Raw genomic sequence first — 24,048 nt, 5'->3', positions numbered from 1 at the left:
ATGGGTGTCAAAGATGACCCTCAGAACAACATTCGCTGACAAGGTACCAGCTGCAATTTCCTGAATTCAGATTCCAACCGTGATCCAGGTGTGTCTGCAACAGAGTAGCCGAGTTGACCTTTATGAGAAGATTGTCTAAGTATCACAATGATACCTTCTGCAGCAGGCTCGCCATCACTGCCATGATTTTTGTGATAATGCGCAGGGACACGGCCAGACCAAGCAGCATGGCCTGGAACGGATAATGAGCCGATCCAATCGCAAACATGAGGAGAGCATGATGAGCGGCCCAAATAAAAACGCAAAAGGTACACTTCCCTTGTCGATGGATGCCAAAAAAAATGATGTCCTCCATGTTGCAGATTACCAGTTTCAGAGATTCCATTTGAAAGTTATACACCCAAAGTCTGGGATTCAAGGTGTAAAGATTCAGAAATAGTCAGAATGATCTATCTATCTGGCTTCAAGAATAAAGTGTAGTAAAACACCTTGAGGTTGATTAAGTAACCTCTGAAAATGATGCCCAACAACCATGAGGACTCTGCCCACCAGTCACTAAACTGGAGCAAGCAACCTCCTACCCTCAATTAGACCAGGTGAGGAGAGACAACATCAGGCATTAGGTTTCTCAGAAGTCTTGGCTCCCGAGCATCTGTTGGCCTCGGAAAATATGCCTCTTGGTGCAGAACCCCTGCTAGGAAAGAATCTGCCTCAGGTTGGTGGGTTGTCCCCTAGTGGATGACCCCCTTAAAGGAAGAGCTAAAAGCATGAAACATCTAACCTCACTGCTTTGGTCCAGCAACCGGTAGAAAGGTGCTTTTGCTGCCTGTAGCTTGGGCAAATATCATATCTAACTTGGACCCAAAATGATCCTTGAAAAATGTTTGGATTCTGAACCCACTTCCCAGGTGCGGAGCTAAAGGGCCCTCCTAGCCAAAACGTCTGTAGCCGAAAAGCCAGGATGATGACTAACCTCCATCCTGCACAGCCTCATAAACATATTTCCCCACACCATTGAGTCGATTCACTAAATCCATCAGGGAGTCTCTGAAGGAATCATCCTAGAGCCCTGCTAAGAGCTTGTCGGCCCAGTTCTCCATGGCCCAGGCCAGCGAAGGTTGGACAACCACCCTAGGGCCTATAAAAATAGTCTTAAGAAAACATTCAAGTATCATGTTTAAAGAATCCAAAGCCATAACTGGAAGAGCAGTAGTCTTAGCCATGTGTGCCACTGGGGCATCTACCGTGGGAGATTGCTCCAACTTAAACACATGATCCGCTAGAAGCAGATAAAGTGAGGCAAACTGTCGAGGGACAGAAAACTTTTTATCTAGCAATGTCTAGGCTTCCTCAATAATTCCGAAAGATCTGAAGTAGTAACTACTCTCTTATGTGAAAGAGGACATAGTCTCCACCTGGATATCCAAATCTAGGCAGTCAAGAGAATGCTGAATTGCAGTAATGAAATCTCAACTCCATGACCAAAAGAAGAAATCTAGGTCAGGTGGAACTAACTTGTATAGCATACCACCTTCTTCTCCTCCAAGAGACCCTTGGAAGAAGGAAGATATCATGACTGTGGTTTTTGTGAACCTGGCGTGTATGTGAAGACTGTGTATATTTGGCTGGTCTGTGGGAATCAGTGAGATGAAGTAGTAAGGAGCAATCCCTGACCGGGGGGCGAACCCGGGCCTCGGCAGAGGGAGCCATATCCTGACCACTGGATCACCAGGGACTTGGTGTTGATAGCAGGATGGTGAATGTATTGGTAAAAACGAACTGGATATACTGTCACAGGAGTAGTTGTTTGTGTACTCAAGGTTACTATGAAATAGGTTCTCTGGAGTTGCGCAGAACTGGGAGTAGAGCTGAAGACATTGAATCGGACTGGTTACCGGTGAGACTGAGAACCGCACTGTGAACTGGGCTGGGTACCGGTATAACTGGAACACAACTGTAATCCGGACTGGTACCGGATATAACTGGAAATGCAACTGTATGCAGAACAGTGACTGTGGCTGTGACTTTAAGATAAGGCTGAAGAAGAACTGAAGACTGTAGCTGAGACTTTAAGACGAGGCTGAAGATTACTGCGGCTTTGTCTTCAGGACGAGACGGATACTGGATATAACTGGTAACACAACTGTAATCCAGACTGGGTAGCAAAAGAGCAGAGTTTTACAGGAACCAAGGTAAAAGTGTTACCTCTTAGGGAGCTCAGCTACTAAGCTCACACAGAGCTGTGTGACACAAGGAACTGGACGATTCTGCAACACTAGTCTCTTTACTTCTACTTCCTGGTCCTTGGTGATTGGTGAACAGGATCAGGTGATTCAGGGAGTCTCGGGCTGGCACGGGATTGGATAGCTCATGGTCAGGTGAGCTGACACTGTCATGTCAAAACTCCAGGTTAGGCTCTGATGTGGAGTGAGGCCTAGTAGGCTGGAAAAACACTGAAGCCTAAACTCCTAAAATGAGCAGAGGATGCTGACTTTTAGGCCCAAACACCAGAGAGCCGAGCACAGTGGAGAAGGTATCTGGTGACCACTGGAGTCAGAGAGGCATATAGTATAATGACAACATGACAGAAGACACTTATGGGCATCCCACAGTCTAGGATACTCAAAGAACCATTGTAAATAAAGAGGTAACCTTCTCAAAATGTGAAGCCTTGCGCTCCACGGTCCGAAGCCATGGTGGGTCAGACAGTGGCTGAGAACCCACTTCTCTGGGAGTATGGAAATCTAGTCCTTATACTGAGGAAACAGTCATGGTGGTGGCCTTAACCTGTTCCTCCCCTCTGAAGTGCTACCAGTGTCAACAGTTCTGATAACGATCGGCCCAGAGCTTGTGCCAGCTCCACCATGGCAGATGGTGAAAGGGTAAGAAACACAGAAAGGTGTAATATTCAAACCAACACAACAGAATGCAGTCCGAAGTTCTAAATGTAGAAAATACAAGAACACTGCAGCAAATTACGCACTAGGCAGGTTAGACAATAATGACTGTGATAATAGGTCCCTACTAATTAGCTTCCTATTGGCGAAACACACATGCATTCACAGAACAAAACCTCCTACAGAGAAATACCCACAGCCCTAGTATTGTATAGAAGAGTGGGGGGTAGAGGAGAAAGAGGTAGCCAGATTCTGGTACCCGGTAGAGTCATCCATGTATCTTGGAGGTCTGAGGAGTACTCCACGTCTGAGCTGCTGCTGGTGGTGGGAGTATAGCGGGCAGTCTACATGCAGACGCACACCTTGTAGGGTATGCAGGAGAAGCTGTCCCCTTCCTCCAGGGGCTAAAAGGGAGGTATAACCTGCAAATAGGAGCACTTCCCTTCCAGGTGGCTCTAAAGGGCCCTACCAGCAAGTGCTACAGAGTGAGTAGCAGTCGCTAAACCCGCCCCCATCCCAGAGTCATACCCATTACTAGAAAGGTGCCCCTTATAAAGTGGACCTTAAGTGTACATACTGTAGTTTTCAAATCATTTTTTACATTTAAAACAAAGCACATAAGTTTAGTCTTCTTTATCATGCCTATTATATGCATGTACACACACACAATATCATATGTCTATGAAAGTTTTGTTTTGCTTTTTCCCTTTTCCTATTCATTTAATTTATTTATTTATTTTTTAAATCGAAGTGTTTTTGCTGTACAGGTTCAAATGTGCCACGCTCACAGCAATATGGGAACTATCCAGATTGCTTTACTCTAAATAGGAATTAGCAACACATTTAGAAATATGAATTATTGTAGCCGTTAAGGTGAGTAATGTAAACCTATCCCAAGTGTAAACTGTATCAATGATATAAAGATGAAACACTTAAAGTTCCCATGCTACAAAAGATGAACTCACATTATCAACCATCACCCTCTGGATGGGTTTTTTGACATCCTGCACCTTCTGGCCTTCATATCCTGGAACTAACATGACCTGGGCGACAAAGAGACCCCTATGTAAATAAAGCTGCTTTATAGGACTTCAACAGAAAATAAATAAAACAATATAACATATACATACTCCCTCATAAAATCCTTTAAGGTATACTTTCTCCTTCGCTTCAATCAGCTTTTCCTTATCATTTTGACTCTGGATTTTCAGCTCATCACAGACCAATGGAGCAGAGAGGTTTCCATAGCCAGGGATCTCAATGATGGGTACCTGGAGAGAGGGGCCATCAGGATAAGGAAACGGAGGGTATATTCTACTTCAAGGAAAAGTGAGAACTGCAACTAATTTACACAACTAGAAATTAAACAACATTTAGCTGAGGACCTTATCTAGCATATGGACAGAAATCAGAAAGGCAATGGCAAACACACACCCTTGCTGGTAGGCACAACATAGATTGGTAGGACTGTGCAAACATTTTTGAACATTACATTAGTGTGTGCATGGAATTACACTTTCAAATGTTGATCAACCTGTGATATTCTTTATACCGCTTTCAGACTGCCGGAATTACCAGAGTTATTGCCGGTCAACCTGGATCGCGGCTGTGTGAAAGGGTCCCTTAAACAATAACCAGAGTCCAGTGACCCAGGAATCCGACCAGGGTAGTGATCAGGGTTGGGCACGGGAAGCACCTGGGTAATGGGCAAACAAATGACCCTTTTACAGCATGGGGATTGTCAGAACTGCCACGGATCTGACAATCCCTATGCTGTAAATGGGTCATCTGCTTGGATATGTCATCTCCAACTTCCGGCAGTACAGTTATCACAACACCCGTGTGTGTAAACAGGTCCTGTCCTGGTTCTGACCAAGATTGGAACAGTGTTCCAAATCTGGGTTGGACCCAGGATTTTGGCGTGAAAGGGGTATTAGTTTAATATTGTACAGAATAAACTAGAAGCCATCTTATTATAGTGGGTTAAGACACATTTCCAACCACAGTAAGGCCTTGGCTGCATATTTTTCATCTCAGCTGTGTTTTATTTCTTGTAAACCTTTTTATGTACCATTCATACTATCATCCTGAAAGGGTGCAACAGGCAGTAAGTTTCCAGTTCCATAGTAAATTGGGAGGTAAAATTGTGATAGGGATATCAAGACGTATAAGCAAAATAAAACCAAGCTTGTTTATCATAGACTATTGACTTTAAAGTCTCTTTAAATAATGTTTTTTTATTACAGAAAAAAAACAAAAACATTAAATACCACACTTGTGTAGAACAATTATAATACACTAGTTACCAGCCTGTCAACATTATGGAACATAATACACTAACATATTTGGTGATGTTGAAAAAAAGACCAGCAGTCCATCGAGTTCAACCTGAATTATATTATATTCCCTATTCTATTTAAAAGCAATATCCTCGGATATCTTTTTCGTTAGAAATTTATCTAACCCATTTTTAAACGCATTGACTGAGTCCGCCATTACAACCTTCTCTGGCAGTGAATTCCATATTCATATTGCCCTTACAGTGAAGAATCCCTTCCTGCGAGGAGTACAACATTTCCTCACCTCAAGCCTTAGCGGGTGTCCGCACGTTTTGTATAGAGGTCTCTTAGTAAATAACTCACATGAACGCTCATATTTCCCCTTTATATATTTGTAAATATTAATCACATCTCCTCTTAGTCGTCTCCTTTCTACTGTATCCATATCTAACCTAGAAAGCCTCTCTTCATAGTCCAGCGTCTCCAACCCCTTAATCAATTTGGTAGCTCTCCTCTGAACCTTTTCAAGTTCTAATACAGTATGTCTCTTTTATAGTGTGGTGCTCAGAACTATGCACAAAACTCAAGATGTGGCCGTACCAATGATTTGTACAGTGGGAGGATTACGCTCTCATCCCTTGTCTCAATTCCCCTTTTTATTGCATGCTAACACCTTATTTGCCTTTGTTGCTGCACTTTGACATTGTATACTGTTGCTAAATCGACTATCAATGAGCACCCCCAAATCCTTTTCTAATACCGTTTCCCCTATATTTTCCCCATTTAATTGGTAATTTGTGTATTTATTCTTAGTGGCAAAGTGCATACCTTTACATTTTCCCACATTAAACCTCATACACCATTTCATTGCCCAAACTCCCAGTTTAGATAAATCGCTCTGAAGAGACTCCACATCCACATCAGACTTGATTACCCTAAATATGTTAGTATCATCAAAAATTGACACTGTGCTATCTATTCCTTCTCCTAGATCATTTATTAATATGTTCAACTGCTCTGTCGGGCGCCATCTAGTGGCCACTGATGCACAAAACACTTGAATTCCCCCAATAGAGGAGAGAGCAGCAGTAGCCTTTAATTATATAGGACTAGTTAAAAGCCTGTCAAAATGACGGACACCAGGGCCGGATTATAGGGTGGGACAGTCGCTACTCACACAGGATCTGCCGGGTTTCTGAAAGTCCTGCTGCTGGGAGCCGGGGCTCTGTCATGCTGAGTATGTAGCATTAGCCTTTTATAAATATAGATGCTGTATATCTGTAATGGGCAGGCTATAATGATGTAGCACTATATTCACCAGTACTTTCACGTGTAAGCTCACCAGTACCCGCACAGCTCTTGCACAGTCCGGAGGTAGAAGACACCAGTAGCTGGCCTGGGGGGTCTGGGCATGGCCTGTGCGGGGTGTGGGAGGGGCAAGCACAGGACCCCGCCCCTCCACGGCACGCAGTATATATATAAGACAGTAGAGCCAATTATCTGCCTCCTCACACGCATCATCTGCAGCTCCAGCGCCGACCCCACTTCCTTCGTGTCACCATACTGCTCACCCCACATATTGTGGCATCATCAAAAATTGACACTGTTTTTGACACTTCCTGCCGGACGATTTACCTTCTCCCCCTGTCGGTAAGGGGCTACACGTGTCCCCAGTGCCCCCCACGCTGCGGGACCATGTGGTGGTTCCTACATCCGTTTCCTGGTTACTGCTGCTACTTGTTGATGAGTACTGGGATGGCAAGTAACCTGGGGTTGCAGCATAGTGCAGTGATCGCGCCAAGTCCAAAAAAAAGTCAGTCCCAGGTACCCCTCACTTTCAAAAATGTGGGTCCTGCTTGTCCTGTCCTTTTCTGGGCCCCAGCGGAAGGAAGGTTTTTATTAATCTTATTAATTATAAAAATATAAAAACAGAGACTTGATTTGGACACTACAAAGTGTTGCAAGGGGGAGGAGGGGGTGACAATGCTGCTGGGCTGTGCAGCATACAGGACACTGCACCAGAGCTGGAACTAGACATTTTGGCGCACTAAGGCAGAAAGAGAATTGGTGCTGCCCTTCCTCCATGCCAAAGCACGGACAGTGCGCGGCGAAGGCGCGCAGCAAACATTTAGAGGTGTGGCTTTGTGGGGAAGGGGCGTGGCCACATAATAGTGACAATTTACATTGCGCCAGGCAGAGCACTGAGACGCACTGCGCCAGGCAGAGCACTGAGTCGCATTGCGCCAGGTAGAGCACTGCACTGACACAGATTTCAGTAATCACCTCAGACCTCCAGCCCCCCCCCCTCCAGACAGCGTCGCAGGAACCCACTACAGCAAGCCCATCCACCACCCCACATACAGCCTGCTGCAGCCTGGACACACATGACGCCGGCAGCGGGTTGGGGGGTGTGGGGGGAGGGTACCGGGCTGGGGGCACAGGGCAGATGCGGAGCGGCACTCACCGTTGCAGAGGAGGGCACTGTGCTGGGTGAACGGGGCTAGTCTCTTGGTGCTGGCGGCAGAGCCCATGGTCAGCGTGCAGCGAGGGGGAGGTGGAGCTGTGCCGGGTGAGCGGGACCAGTCTGCCCGCACTGCAGCACAGATTCATGGTGCTGGCGGCGGAGCCCCGGTCATTGCGCAGCGGTGAGGGGGATCCAAAGCGTGCCGGACTGGCAGGAGAAGCCACTGGCTATGATTGGCTGGAGACTACAGGAGGTGGTTGGCTGGGAAACAGCCAGTCCCCTCCTGTGTCCTCTGACTGGCTAGTGCGATGTCACACAGATCCAGATGAGCGTGTCCTGTGGGACCCGCTCATCTTCTAAACGTGGGTTCCAGGTGGTTGTTTTTGGGTAAAATACGCACCATAGCACGTTTTTGCGATCACGGATAGTATATGGAGGAGGGGGTTCAGGATATGCGGTATATGTCGAGAGCAGTATATGGAGGAGGGAGGTGCCCTGAATGTAGAATATAGCATACCTCCCAACATGACCCTCTCCAGGAGGGACAGAATGCTCTGCTCCTGGACTTCCCTCTTCATTTATGATTTATATGCCATCACCTGTGGTGAATCACCTCTCTTCTCCATTAACCTGTTCAAAACAGGTGCTGGCAATCATAAATTAAGAGAAAAGTCCAGGAGCAGAACATTCTGTCCCTCCCTGAGAGGGTTATGTTGAGAGGTATGATACGCGGGCACTACATGGAAGGGTATGAGGGTGCAGTGTGTATATAGGGGCAGTATATGGTGGAGGGTGCAGTGTACATAGGGTGTGTGTGTGTGTCCTTGTCCCTCCAGTGGCTGCCAGCTGCACCACAGAGGTGAGGAGCAGTGTTAGATTAATGTAATCGTAAGTGGAAATCAAACAAAAGGATAGAAAATCCAGTCAATTTTGAATATGAAAGGCTGTTATAAATGGCAACTGCCACACCAAAAACCTACCCATACCACCACTCTCTCCATATTCAGCAAGTGTGAAACAATCATATCAGTGCTTTTATTTAATTATCAGCAGGCTTTAACTTCTCCCTGCATTATCACTTTCATTTTTCTTTAGTCTGTGTGGCGGCCTCTAGTGGCCACCAGCACACATAACAGACTTTGAGTAGCAGTTAGCCAATCATATATTATATAGGATAAGTGAATACAATGTGTAAGCAGAAAATATACTCACAGGCTCAAAAGGCAAAACCATTTCATCTTTTATCCCATACTTCAGTCTCAGCGCCTGCAGAGGTAAAAAGAGCATATCAACGAGAATACATCTTAAAATAAGATTTTACTTACCGGTAAATCTATTTCTCGTAGTCCGTAGAGGATGCTGGGACTCCGTAAGGACCATGGGGAACAGACGGGCTCCGCAGGAGATAGGGCACTTTAAGTAAGCTTTGGATTCTGGGTGTGCACTGGCCCCTCCTCCAGACCTCAGGTAGGGAAACTGTGCCCAGAGGAGATGGACAGTACGAGGAAGGATTTTTGTAAATCTAAGGGCGAGATTCATACCAGCCACACCAATCACACCGTATAACTTGTGATAACTTACCCAGTTAACAGTATGAACAACAACATAGCCACGGTATCACCGAAAACTATAACATAACCCTTATGTAAGCAATAATAAGATTTTACTTACCGATAAATCTATTTCTCGTAGTCCGTAGTGGATGCTGGGACTCCGTAAGGACCATGGGGAATAGCGGCTCCGCAGGAGACAGGGCACAAGAATAAAAGCTTTAGGATCAGGTGGTGTGCACTGGCTCCTCCCCCTATGACCCTCCTCCAAGCCTCAGTTAGGATACTGTGCCCGGACGAGCGTACATAATAAGGAAGGATATTGAATCCCGGGTAAGACTCATACCAGCCACACCAATCACACCGTACAACTCGTGATCTGAACCCAGTTAACAGTATGATAAAACGAAAGGGAGCCTCTGAAAAGATGGCTCACAACAATAATAACCCGAATTTTTGTAACAATAACTATATACAAGTATTGCAGACAATCCGCACTTGGGATGGGCGCCCAGCATCCACTACGGACTACGAGAAATAGATTTATCGGTAAGTAAAATCTTATTTTCTCTGACGTCCTAGTGGATGCTGGGACTCCGTAAGGACCATGGGGATTATACCAAAGCTCCCAAACGGGCGGGAGAGTGCGGATGACTCTGCAGCACCGAATGAGAGAACTCCAGGTCCTCCTCAGCCAGGGTATCAAATTTGTAGAATTTAGCAAACGTGTTTGCCCCTGACCAAGTAGCTGCTCGGCAAAGTTGTAAAGCCGAGACCCCTCGGGCAGCCGCCCAAGATGAGCCCACTTTCCTTGTGGAATGGGCTTTTACCGATTTTGGCTGTGGCAGGCCTGCCACAGAATGTGCAAGCTGAATTGTACTACAAATCCAACGAGCAATCGTCTGCTTAGAAGCAGGAGCACCCAGTTTGTTGGGTGCATACAGGATAAACAGCGAGTCAGATTTTCTGACTCCAGCCGTCCTGGAAACATATATTTTCAGGGCCCTGACAACGTCAAGCAACTTAGAGTCCTCCAAGTCCCTAGTAGCCGCAGGTACCACAATAGGTTGGTTCATGTGAAATGCAGAAACCACCTTAGGTAGAAATTGAGGACGAGTCCTCAATTCTGCCATGTCAGAATGAAAAATTAAGTAAGGGCTTTTATATGATAAAGCCGCCAATTCTGACACACGCCTGGCTGAAGCCAGGGCTAACAGCATCGTCACCTTCCATGTGAGATATTTTAAGTCCACAGTGGTGAGTGGTTCAAACCAATGTGACTTTATGAAACTCAACACAACATTGAGATCCCAAGGTGCCACTGGAGGCACAAAAGGAGGCTGTATATGCAGTACCCCTTTTACAAATGTCTGAACTTCAGGCACTGAAGCCAGTTCTTTCTGGAAGAAAATCGACAGGGCCGAAATTTGAACCTTAATGGACCCTAATTTTAGGCCCATAGATAGTCCTGTTTGCAGGAAATGGAGGAAACGACCCAGTTGAAATTCCTCTGTAGGTGCCTTCTTGGCCTCACACCACGCAACATTTTTTCGCCAAATGCGGTGATAATGTTTTGCGGTTACGTCCTTCCTGGCCTTGACCAGGGTAGGGATGACTTCATCTGGAATGCCTTTTTCCTTCAGGATCCGGCGTTCAACCGCCATGCCGTCAAACGCAGCCGCGGTAAGTCTTGAAACAGACAAGGCCCCTGCTGGAGCAGGTCCTTTCTTAGACGTAGAGGCCACGGTTCGTCCGTGAGCATCTCTTGAAGTTCCGGGTACCAAGTCCTTCTTGGCCAATCCGGAACCACGAGTATAGTTCTTACTCCTCTCCTTCTTATGATTCTCAGTACTTTTGGTATGAGAGGCAGAGGAGGGAACACATACACTGACTGGTACACCCACGGCGTTACCAGAGCGTCCACCGCTATTGCCTGAGGGTCCCTTGACCTGGCGCAATATCTGTCTAGTTTTTTGTTTAGACGGGACGCCATCATGTCCACCTTTGGTTTTTCCCAACGGTTTACTATCAGGTGGAAGACTTCTGGGTGAAGTCCCCACTCTCCCGGGTGGAGGTCGTGTCTGCTGAGGAAGTCTGCTTCCCAGTTGTCCACTCCCGGAATGAACACTGCTAACAGTGCTATCACATGATTTTCCGCCCAGCGAAGAATCCTTGCAGCTTCTGCCATTGCCCTCCTGCTTCTCGTGCCGCCCTGTCTGTTTACGTGGGCGACTGACGTGATGTTGTCCGATTGGATCAATACCGCCTGACCCTGAAGCAGGGGTTTCGCTTGACTTAGGGCATTGTAAATGGCCCTTAGTTCCAGAATGTTTATATGAAGAGATGTTTCCATGCTTGACCACAAGCCCTGGAAATTTCTTCCCTGTGTGACTGCTCCCCAGCCTCTCAGGCTTGCATCCGTGGTCACCAGGATCCAATCCTGAATGCCAAATCTGCGGCCCTCTAGTAGATGAGCACTCTGCAGCCACCACAGAAGAGACACCCTTGTCCTTGGCGACAGGGTTATCCGCTGATGCATCTGAAGATGCGATCCGGACCATTTGTCCAGTAGATCCCACTGAAACGTTCTTGCATGGAATCTTCCGAATGGAATCGCTTCGTAAGAAGCCACCATTTTTCCCAGGACCCTCGTGCACTGATGCACTGACACCTGGCCTGGTTTTAGGAGGTTCCTGACTAGCTCGGATAACTCCCTGGCCTTCTCCTCCGGGAGAAACACCTTCTTCTGGACTGTGTCCAGAATCATTCCTAGGAACAGTAGACGTGTCGTTGGAATCAGCTGCGATTTTGGAATATTTAGGATCCACCCGTGCTGACGTAACACTACCTGAGATAGTGCTACTCCGACTTCTAACTGTTCCCTGGACCTTGCCCTTATCAGGAGATCGTCCAAGTAAGGGATAATTAAGATGCCTTTTCTTCGAAGAAGAATCATCATTTCGGCCATTACCTTGGTAAAGACCCGAGGTGCCGTGGACAACCCAAACGGCAGCGTCTGAAACTGATAATGACAGTTTTGTACTACAAACCTGAGGTACCCTTGGTGAGAAGGGTAGATTGGGACGTGGAGATAAGCATCTTTGATGTCCAGAGACACCATATAGTCCCCTTCTTCCAGGTTCGCTATCACCGCTCTGAGTGACTCCATCTTGAATTTGAACCTTTTTATGTAAGTGTTCAAGGATTTCAGATTTAAAATTGGTCTCACCGAGCCGTCCGGCTTCGGTACCACAAACAGCGTGGAATAATACCCCTTTCCCTGTTGTAGGAGGGGTACCTTGATTATCACCTGCTGGGAATACAGCTTGTGAATGGCTTCCAAAACTGCCTCCCTGTCGGAGGGAGACTTTGGTAGAGCAGACTTCAGGAACCGGCGAGGGGGAAACGCCTCGAATTCCAGTTTGTACCCCTGCGATACTACCTGTAGAATCCAGGGGTCCACTTGCGAGTGAGCCCACTGCGCGTTGAAATTCTTGAGACGGGCCCCCACCATGTCTGAGTCTGCTTGTAAAGCCCCAGCGTCATGCTGAAGACTTGGCAGAAGCAGGGGAGGGCTTCTGCTCCTGGGAAGCGGCTGCATGGTGCAGTCTTTTTCCTCTTCCTCTGCCCCGGGGCAGAAAAGAGTGGCCTTTTGCTCGCTTGTACTTATGGGAACGAAAGGACTGAGTTTGAAAAGACGGTGTCTTTTTCTGCTGATGTGAAGTGACCTGGGGTAAAAAAGGTGGACTTTCCAGCCGTTGCCGTGGCCACCAGGTCCGATAGACCAGCCCCAAATAACTCCTCCCCTTTATACGGCAATACTTCCATATGTCGTTTGGAATCCGCATCCCCTGACCACTGTCGCGTCCATAACGCTCTTCTGGCAGAAATGGACATAGCACTTACTCTTGATGCCAGGGTGATCCCTCTGTGCATCACGCATATATAGTAATGCATCCTTCAAATGCTCTATAGTTAACAATATATTGTCCCTATCCAGGGTATCAATATTTTCAGTCAGGGAATCCGACCACGCGACTCCAGCACTGCACATCCAGGCTGAAGCGATTGCTGGTCGCAGTATAACACCAGTATGTGTGTATATACTTTTTAGGATATTTTCCAGCCTTCTATCAGCTGGTTCTTTGAGGGTGGCCGTATCAGGAGACGGTAACGCTACTTGTTTAGATAAACGTGTGAGCGCCTTATCTACCCTAGGGGGTGTTTCCCAACGCGTCCTAACCTCTGACGGGAAAGGATATAGTGCCAATAATTTATTAGAAATTAGCAGTTTTTTGTCGGGGGAAACCCACGCTTTATCACACACCTCATTTAATTCATCTGACTCAGGAAAAACTATTGGTAGTTTTTTCACACCCCACATAATACCCTTCTTTGTGGTACTTGTAGTGTCAGAAATGTTCAATGCCTCCTTCATTGCCGTGATCATGTAACGTGTGGCCCTACTGGACATTACGTTTGTCTCCTCACCGTCGACACTAGACTCAGTATCTGTGTCTGGGTCTGTGTCGACCCACTGAGGTAACGGGCGTTTTAGGGCCCCTGACGGTGTCTGAGACGCCTGGACAGGCACTAATTGATTTGCCGGCTGTCTCATGTCGTCAACAGTTTTTTGCAAAGTGCGGACATTATCACTTAATTCTTTAAATACGATCACCCAGTCAGGTGTCGACTCCCTAGGGGGTGACATCACTAACCCAGGCAATTGCTCCACCTCCACATCATTTTCCTCCTCATACATGTCGACACACACGTACCGACACACAGCACACACACCGGGAATGCTCTGATAGAGGACAGGACCCCACTAGCCCTTTGGAGAGACAGAGGGAGAGTCTGCCAGCACACACCAAGCGCTATATATATATATACAGGGATAACCTTATATAAGTGTTATTCCCTTATAGCTGCTGTTTATTATTATTAGCTGCCAATAGTGCCCCCCCTTCTCTTTTTTACCCTGATTCTGTAGCAGGTCTGCAGGGGAGAGTCAGGGAGCCGTCCTTCCAGCGGAGCTGTGAGGGAAAATGGCGCTTGTGTGCAGAGGAGATAGGCTCCGCCCCTTCACGACGTCCTTATCTCCCGCTCTTTTCTGTAAAAATGGCAGGGGTTAAAATACATCCATATAGCCCAGGAGCTATATGTGATGTATTCTTTTGCCAACCTAAGGTATTATCTGTTTATATTGCGTCTCAGGGCGCTCCCCCCCCCAGCGCCCTGCACCCTCAGTGACCGGAGTGTGAAGTGTGCTGAGAGCAATGGCGCACAGCTGCGGTGCTGTGCGCTACCTTAGTCTGAAGACAGGACCGTCTTCTGCCGCCGATTTCACCGGACCTCTTCGCTCTTCTGGCTCTGTAAGGGGGCCGGCGGCGCGGCTCCGGGACCCATCCAGGCTGAACCTGTGATCGTCCCTCTGGAGCTAATGTCCAGTAGCCTAAGAAGCCCAATCCACTCTGCACGCAGGTGAGTTCGCTTCTTCTACCCTTAGTCCCACGATGCAGTGAGCCTGTTGAGCCTGTTGCCAGCAGGACTCACTGAAAATAAAAAACCTAAAATAAACTTTTATTCTAAGCAGCTCAGGAGAGCCACCTAGCCTGCACCCTTCTCGTTCGGGCACAAAAATCTAACTGAGGCTTGGAGGAGGGTCATAGGGGGAGGAGCCAGTGCACACCACCTGATCCTAAAGCTTTTATTCTTGTGCCCTGTCTCCTGCGGAGCCGCTATTCCCCATGGTCCTTACGGAGTCCCAGCATCCACTAGGACGTCAGAGAAAACTATATACAAGTCTTGCAGAAGAAGTCCGCACTTGGGACGGGCGCCCAGCATCCTCTACAGACTACGAGAAATAGATTTACCGGTATGTAAAATCTTATTTTCTCTAACGTCCTTGAGGATGCTGGGACTCCGTAACGACCATGGGGATTATACCAAAGCTCCCAAATGGGCGGGAGAGTGCGGATGACTGCAGCACCGATTGAGCAAACAGGAGGTCCTCCTCAGCCAGGGTATCAAACTTATAGAACTTTGCAAAGGTGTTTGTCCCCGACCAAGTAGCTGCTCGGCACAACTGTAATGCCGAGACCCCTCGGGCAGCCGCCCAAGAAGAGCCCACTTTCCTAGTTTTGTGTTGCCCTGGGGTCACTCAGCTGCTTCATTTTTGGGGGGTCCCGCACCCTAGATTTGTACCCCCCAAAATGTTAGGGACTTGCCCGACTAATGAGGTCACCTGGACGCGGTGGGCAAGCCGTTACTTATGGCCATAACTAAGCGAAGAACCTCGCTTAAAATGCAAAATTTTATTGCAATTATTATTATTAATAATTTGGTAATGTTTGAATTGTGCACCTGCAACCTTTTTCTTTGTATGCAGTTCTACTGAAAGGTCTCCGCAGGGTCGCACCTCTCATTACCGGTGTGCACCCCAGGACCCCTCCCCTGTATTCCTAGTGGAGTGGGCCTTAACCGATTTCGGTAACGGCAATCCTGCCGTAGAATGTGCCTGCTGAATCGTGTTACAGATCCAGCGAGCAATAGTCTGCTTTGAAGCAGGGGTGCCAACCTTGTTGGCCGCATACAGAACAAACAAAGCTTCAGTCTTCCTGATCCGATTCAAAGCCCTGACTACATCCAGGGACTCAGAATCCTCCAAATCCCTTGTAGCCACAGGCACGACAATAGGTTGGTTCACATGAAAAGATGAGATCACTTTTGGCAGAAAGTGAGGACGAGTCCTCAACTCTGCCCTATCCACGTGAAAAACCAAGTGTGGGCTTTTATGCGATAAAGCCGCCAATTCTGAAACACATCTCGCCGAAGCTAACGCCAACAACATGACCACTTTCCATGTGAGGTATTTCAACTCCACAGTTTTAAGTGGTTCAAACCAAGGTGACTTGAGGAAACGTAACACCACGTTAAGATCCCAAGGCGCCAATGGAGGCACAAAGGGAGGCTGAATATGCAGCACACCCTTCACAAAAGTCTGTACCTCAGGAAGAGAGGCTAATTCTCTTTGAAAGAAAATGGATAAGGCCGAAATCTGGACCTTTATGGACCCTAATTTTAGGCCCAAGGTCACTCCTGTTTGAAGGAAGTGAAGTAGACGGCCCAAATGGAACTCCTCCGTAGGAGCAGCTCTGGCCTCACACCAAGAAACATATTTCCGCCATATACGGTGATAATGTTTTAACGTCACGTCTTTCCTAGCCTTGATCAGGGTAGGAATGACTTCCTCCGGAATTCCTTTTTCTGCTAGGATCCGGCGTTCAACCGCCATGCCGTCAAACGCAGCCGCGGTAAGTCTTGGAACAGACAGGGCCCCTGCTGCAGCAGGTCCTGCCTTAGAGGAAGAGGCCACGGATCTTCTGTGAGCAACTCTTGTAGTTCCGGATACCAAGTCCTCCATGGCCAATCTGGAACAATAAGGACTGTTCTGACCTTGCTTATTCTTACAATTCTCAACACCTTTGGTATGAGAGGAAGAGGAGGAAACACATAGATCGATCTGAACACTCAAGGTGTCACCAGAGCGTCTACCGCTACCGCCTGAGGGTCCCTTGACCTGGCGCAATACCGCTTTAGCTTTTTGTTGAGATGGGACGCCATCATGTCTATTTAAGGCAGGCCCCACCGATCCGCGATCTGTGCAAAGACTTCTTGATGAAGTCCCCACTCCCCCGTATGCAGATCGTGCCAGCTGAGGAAGTCCGCCTCCCAGTTGTCCACCCCCGGAATGAACACCGCGGACAGCGCGCTTACATGGCCTTCCGCCGAGCGTAGAATCCTGGTCGCTTCTGCCATGGCCACTCTGCTCCTTGTTCCGCCTTGGCGGTTTATATGAGTCACTGCCGTAACATTGTCTGACTGAATCAGAACCGGTCTTCTCTGAAGTAAGTTCTCCGCTTGGCGCAGTGCGTTGTATATGGCCCTCAACTCCAGGACGTTGATGTGGAGACAAGTCTCCAGGCTTGACCAGAGACCTTGGAAATTTCTTCCCAGTGCCACTGCTCCCCAGCCTCGGAGGCTTGCGTCCGTGGTTACCAGGACCCAGTCCTGAATGCCAAACCTGCGACCCTCTAGAAGGTGAGCACTGTTCAGCCACCACAGGAGAGATACCCTGGTCCTGGGAGACAGGGTGATCCTTTGATGCATTTGTAAATGGGACCCGGACCACTTGTCCAAAAGGTCCCATTGAAAAGTCCTTGCATGGAATCTGCCGAAAGGGATGGCCTCGTATGAAGCCACCATCTTCCCCAGGACCCGCGTGCACTGATGCACTGAAACCTTCTTTGGTTTCAATAGGTTCCTGACCATGGTCATGAGTTCCTGAACCTTTTCGATCGGAAGAAAAACCTTTTTCTGGTCTGTGTCTAGGATCAGGCCCAGAAAGGTCAGACACGTTGTAGGAACAAGCTGGGACTTCGGTATATTGAGAATCCAGCCGTGTAGCTGCAACGTCTTCATGGACAGAGACACGCTGTCCAGCAACTTCTCCCGAGATCTCGCCTTTATTAGGAGATCGTCCAAGTAGGGGATAATTGTGACCCCCTGCCTGCGCAGGAGCACCATCATTTCCGCCATTACCTTGGTGAAAATCCTCGGGGCCGTGGAAAGCCCAAACGGCAACGTCTGAAATTGGTAGTGACAGTCCTGCACTGCAAATCTCAGGAATGCCTGATGAGGGGGGGATATTGGAACATGAAGGTATGCATCCTTTATGTCCAGGGACACCATCCAATCCCCCCCCTCCAGGCTGGCGATGACCGCCCGGAGTGATTCCATTTTGAACTTGAACCTTTTCAAGTACAAGTTCAGAGATTTCAGGTTTAAAATGGGCCTGACCGAACTGTCCGTTTCGGGACCACAAACAGGGTTGAATAATATCCCTCTCCCTGCTGGAGATGAGGAACTGTGACAATCACCTGTTGAACATACAATTTTTGGATTGCTGTCAATACTGACTCCCTCTCTGACGGGGAAGTCGGCAGAGCCGATTTGAAAAACCGGCGAGGAGGCAAGTCTTCGAATTCCAGCCTGTATCCCTGAGCAACAATCTCTATTGCCCAGGGATCCACCTGCGATTGAACCCAGACGTGGCTGAAAAACCGAAGACGAGCCCCCACCAGATCTGCCTCCCCCCGGGAAGCCCCAGCGTCATGCGGTGGATTTTGCAGACGCAGGGGAGGACTTCTGCTCTTGGGAACTAGCTGTGTGCAGCTTCTTTCCCCTGCCTTTTCCTCTGGTAACAAAGGACGATCCGCGCACCTTCTTGTTTTTTTTTTTTTGTTTTTTAAACACATTTTATTGGATGGATCGTAAAATAAGTACAATGATAACATAACAGAACACCCGAACATCTTGGGTGCTTAAAGAACAGGCATAATTAGGGTGAATTGTTACAACAACAGAGTAGATCCGATTTTTGTTTTTGTGTTTTCCCATGTTTAGAGATTCAAGTCAGAGCATAAGAGATGGGGAACTCTCGGCAACGGAGTGGCCTTCCGTCATAGAGAGTCAGCAGAAGAGATGAGAGGAGGAAAGTGCTCAGATAGCGAGCAGGAGGGAACAGGAAAGCATAGGAGGCTGGGCACCTCCGGTTGAAGAGAAGAGGGGGGGGGGGGGGGGGGGGGAGTAGAGAAAGGGTGATGGGGTGGAGGGGTAGCCTTCGGGGGCAGGAGGTGAATAGGGCCTTGGCATGCCGTGTCAGGTTATAAATGGAGACGGAGCCTGTTGCAGGATTAGCCACGGGGACCATACTTTATCAAATCGCTTCGAAGTGTTACGAATGACTGCGGTCATGTATTCCATTTTGTGGACATACCATATCCGGGAAATTATCACCGGCATTGGTGAGGGGGTCGGGTTCTTCCAGTCTGTGGCAATTTGGCAAGTCATTGCCGAAACTATATGTCGGAATAGTTTGTTTTGGTGTCTATTGAGGGTGGGAAGGGACATGGGGAGCAAGAAGTATTGGGGATCAGGGGAGATGGAGGTGTCAAATAGGCGCGAAAGCAAAGTGATGAGTTCACCCCATATTTTATAGATTTTGGGGCAAGCCCACCATATGTGTAAGAATGAACCACTGTCCGTACAGCCCCTCCAGCATCCATCTGGGGTGCCGGGGAACATAGTATGCAGACGGGAAGGGACATAGTACCATCGGTATAGTAATTTATAGATATTTTCTTTAATTCTCACACATATGGAGCTGGAAGCGGCATTGTCCCATATATCTACCCAGTCTTCATTGTCTATAGTAAGTCCCAGTTCCTTTTCCCATGCTGATTCGTGAGGGGCCCGGGATGTTGTGGGGAGGTCGTCCAGGAGGGCGTAAATATCTGATATGAGGCCTTTAGTGTTGGTGCGTTTCCAGCTAATGTATTCGAAGGGGGATAGATGTCTGTGGAGAAGGGTAGTGGTGGTGGTGGAGTGGAAATGTCTAATTTGCAGATAGCGAAAGAAGTCCGATGAGGGGATTACTGTTCCTTCACGGATATCTGTGAATTGTGGGAAAGTAGCTGTGGAGGTGATATCATTAACATATAGTATACCACTCGAGCGCCAAGATGTATGCGTGGCTCCACTCATACCTGGCGGAAAGGCTGGGTTGTGAAACAACGGGATTAGCGGGGACGGGTATGGGGCCAAGCTGAACCGTCTGTTTGTCAGGTCCCAAGTCGCTAGGGAGCGACCTACTACAGGGTGCGATAGGGCCGCACGGGGACGCCGGTTCCGGTGGAGCCACAATAGAGAAGATAGCGTGGCTAGGCCCGTCTCCTCCGCCTCAATCCCCACCCAGACCTTCCTTGTTCCGCCCTCGTTGCACCATTGTGCACATTGAGCGAGTTGCGCGGCGTAAAAGTATTTCTTAAAGTCCGGGATACCCAGGCCGCCGCCTCTGGAGGGGCGTTGGAGCAGTTTAAGTCTGACTCGTGGGCGTTTGTGGTTCCAAATAAAAAGGGAGGATTGGCGTTGTAGGGTCTTGAAGACATAGGTAGGGACGTAAATCGGGAGGGTCTGAAATAAGTACAGGAGTCGGGGGAGCACGCTCATCTTAACGGAGTTGATTCTGCCTATCCACGATATAAAATAACTGGACCAATCCACCAAGTCCTCCTTAATTATCTGTAATAAACGGGGATAATTTGCTTGGAAAAGTTGGTGGTGATGGTGAGTCAAGTACACACCAAGGTATTTAATTTTCTTGGTATGCCAGTTACAGGGGAGGGTAGTTTGAAGGTCCTGTTTAAGAGCTGCCGGGATATAAAAGTTGAGGGCCTCTGTTTTGTTCACATTTATTTTATAGCCAGAGAGCTGTGAGTATGAATTGATCTCGGATAGAAGAGCAGGGAGAGATTGGGCTGGATCAGTGAGAGAGATCAGGACGTCGTCGGCATATAGCGCTATCTTGTGTTCGGAAAGGCCTGTGGGTATTCCATGGATTGCACTGTTATTACGGATCCTTGCTGCTAGGGGCTCCATGACTAGTGCAAAAATTAAGGGGGAAAGGGGGCATCCCTGCCTGGTACCATTGGTGATTCCGAAACTGGAGGAGGAGACACCGTTAACCATGACCTGGGCTGACGGGGAGCGGTAGAGTGCTTTGATTCCCTCTAGAAAGTTTCCGGAGAATCCCATTTTGTCAAGGACTGCGAAGGCAAAAGGCCACGATATGCGGTCAAAGGCCTTCTCCGCGTCGAGAGCCAAAATGAGAGAGGGAAGTTTCCGTTTTTGGATTGAGTATATTAGATCTATTGCCCTTCTGGTGTTGTCAGACGCCTGGCGTCCAGGGATGAAGCCGACCTGGTCCGGGTGGACCAGGCCGGGCATCAAGGGACCCAGACGGTTAGCTAATATTTTCGCGTATATCTTCAAGTCAACATTCAGTAATGAGATTGGTCTGTAGTTTAAGCAACTAGTCGGGTCTTTGTCAGGCTTTGGGATTACCACTATGTTGGCCCGGGTTGTCTCCGGCAGGAAGGAGGCTCCCTCGAGGATACCGTTAAACAAGGAGGCTAGGTGTGGTGCCAGTTCCTTCGCGAAGAGTTTATAATATTGGGCTGTGAAACCGTCCGGCCCTGGAGCAGCCGACGAGCGCATAGATCGTATGGCGGCTATTGTCTCCTCCTCCGAGATTCGACTGTTAAGGGCTTCCAATTGATTGTCAGATAGGGTTGGGAGGGGGGTATCAGATAGGTATGAGCGCACTCCCCCAGATCCGTCAGGAGACAGCAGGGGCGGGTCAGGTAGGTTATAAAGGGAGCTATAAAATAGGCGAAAATCTTCAGCCATCAGTTCAGGGTCATATGTATAGGTTCCCCTTTGTGACGAGTACAATTTATCTATTGCGCCCAGCGCCTGCTTACGACGAAGTTTGTTGGCTAATAGGGTATCTATTTTATCCATTTTGTCGTAGAAGCGTTGTTGCAGTTTCCGAAGTATTAGTGCCGCACGGTTGGATAGGAGGGTGTTTAGCTGTCCCCGGAGGGAGTCTATCTGAGTGAGTAAAGAGGGATCGGGGAATACTTTATGTTTGGATAGTAAGGTGGCTATTTCTGATTCGAGGGAGGCTATCTCCTGTGCAGCTTTTTTCCTAATTGCCGACGATTTTGCTAACAAGGTGCCGCGGATCGTGGCTTTGTGCGCTTCCCAAAGGATATTAAGTGGGATGTCAGGAGACATATTTTCGGTGAAATAGTGTGCGATCGCTAGTCTAGTTTCCTCTAGTGCAGAAGGGTGTTGTAGAAGCGAGTCGTTAAGGCGCCATTTGTATTTCCTATGAGGCGCTCGGTGTATATCTATGAGGAGGTAGACCCCAGCGTGGTCCGTCCAAGTCAGTGGTGTGATGCCCGTATCCGAGATCAATGGCACTAGGGCAGAGGATATGTGGATCATATCAATCCTGGAGTAGTGTTGATGTGGAGCAGAGAAGTGCGTAAAATCTTTGATGTGGGGGTTTTGGGAACGCCAAGTGTCACAGAGGCCGTGGAGTTTCATGATGGCGGTGAGTGTGCGGGAAGCCCGGGGGAGAGTCGTTATAGAAGCGTGGGGCGGAGGACTGGATCTATCTAGCAAGGGGTCAATTATGGTATTAAAGTCGCCACCCATGATAATGCTTCCCTGTGCTTCTCGTGATAGGCGTTTAGAGAGAGAGTCAAAAAACAAAGATTGGTCTTGATTGGGGGCGTAGACGGAGACCAAAGTGAGAGCCTTAGAACGGAGGGTACCCATTACCATAAGGAACCGTCCATCTGGGTCTATCACTGTCCTGGAATGGATAAACGGGATATTACGATGAACTAAGATGGCTACACCCCGTTTTTTACAGTCTGCTGAGGCAAAATAGGACTGGGAGAACCATTTGCCCAGAAGCCGGGTGTGGGGACCGGTGAGGTGTGTTTCCTGTAGGAATGCTACGTCAACTTTCTCACGTCTGCAAGCACTCAGGAACACGGTACGCTTCCTAGGGGAGTTCAGGCCATTTACATTGACCGAAAATATTTTAAGAGACATGGTTATTTACGTGGAGGAGTATGGCGTTTTGCCGGGTATAGTCCAGCAAGGTACAATTTATGCCAGGCGAAGGCCACCCCTCCAGGCCAAGCGAGAGAAGGAGCGGGAAGGTCGAGCAGAGGCCACAAGAAAAGAGAGAGAAAGAAGAACATAGAGAAGAAGAAGAAATACCCCAAATGGGGAAACATCCCTGTGTTTGTGGGTCCCACTCAGGGGCCGCACGGGAAAAGCATCGAATAAGTAACATTATTAACAACAGTAAGGGATTATGGGGGGGTAACTGAGCTACCATGTGGGAGGATATGAGTCTCCCGGGCCACAAGGGCTGAGGGTGGCTATAACCATTTTACATTTATGGCAGACATAATATAATATAGGACTCTGAGAACTGTGTCCTAGCAACAAAAATGCAAACATAAAACCAAAAATAGGGAGGGGGAGGGGAGGGGGGGGGAATTGGGCAAGAGGGGAGGGGGAGGAAAGAGAAAAAAAGAAGGGGGGGAGGGAAAGGGGGAGGGGGGAATACCACAGGGGTGCAAACAATCATAACTTAATTATAACAGCATTAACCGAGGATAGTTACGATACTGGTATTTGAGCTGATGTCGAGTTCTCCACTGCTCCCACTCGTTTCGAGTCGTGGAGGCGTTGCATCGTCAGTTCGTGCACTATACACGTCGGGGGGGTTTCCCCAGTTCAGGGAGGATCCTTGTCCACATTGCGCTGTCGGGTCACCCGTGTCCAGTCAGGAAGAGGGGGCTGAGGGTGTGGCGGTTTAGATGATGAGGCCGCCATGTCATCTTCAGCTGATGTTGGGAGGAGATCTAGCTTTGCCAGCAATTCCTGTCCTTGGGTTAGGGTCTTGACCGAGTGGACAGAGTTATTAACCGAAACGTGTAAATGGAAGGGGAATCCCCATCTATATCTGATCTGGTGTTGTCGCAGGATCCGGGTGACCGGTTGGAGGTCTCGCCGTTTTTGGATGGTGGAGGGTGCCAGGTCCTGGAAAATCTGCAACTGCGTGCCTTTGAACAGGATCTCCGATGAATCTCGAACTGAGGACAAAATTTTTTCCTTCGAGCGGAAGTAATGGAAACGGACAATAACATCCCTGGGTGGTTGGGCGGGAGACGGTTTTGCCCGGAGTGCTCTATGTGCCCTGTCGCAGAGACATTCTTCGACCGTAAGGTCCGGTACCAAGTGTGTGAAGAATTCTCTCAAGAATGTTGGTAGCGATGGGCCGAGGACCGATTCTGGGACGCCGCGTATGCGAAGATTATTTCTACGCGAGCGATTTTCTTGGTCCTCTTGTCGCTCCTTGAGGG

The 24,048-nt window shown here is 48.3% G+C and overlaps 1 protein-coding gene across 1 annotated transcript in view; it reads right to left on the bottom strand.

The window, feature by feature from the left end:
- The window catches only part of LARS1 (leucyl-tRNA synthetase 1), a 211,236-nt gene that overhangs the window by 106,511 nt on the left and 80,677 nt on the right, over positions 1-24,048 (bottom strand). The window contains exons 13-15 of the mRNA XM_063928113.1: positions 8,853-8,906; positions 4,028-4,168; positions 3,863-3,940 (exon numbers count right to left, since the gene is read on the bottom strand). Of these exons, the coding sequence (XP_063784183.1) occupies positions 3,863-3,940; positions 4,028-4,168; positions 8,853-8,906 (273 nt within the window). The remainder of the gene's footprint in view (positions 1-3,862; positions 3,941-4,027; positions 4,169-8,852; positions 8,907-24,048) is intronic.

The sequence above is a fragment of the Pseudophryne corroboree genome, chromosome 6, assembly GCF_028390025.1.
Source record: "Pseudophryne corroboree isolate aPseCor3 chromosome 6, aPseCor3.hap2, whole genome shotgun sequence".
In the NCBI taxonomy this organism is placed as follows: domain Eukaryota; kingdom Metazoa; phylum Chordata; class Amphibia; order Anura; family Myobatrachidae; genus Pseudophryne; species Pseudophryne corroboree.
Note: the sequence above shows the minus strand (reverse complement) of the source record. Positions and strands in the feature narration are given on the sequence as shown.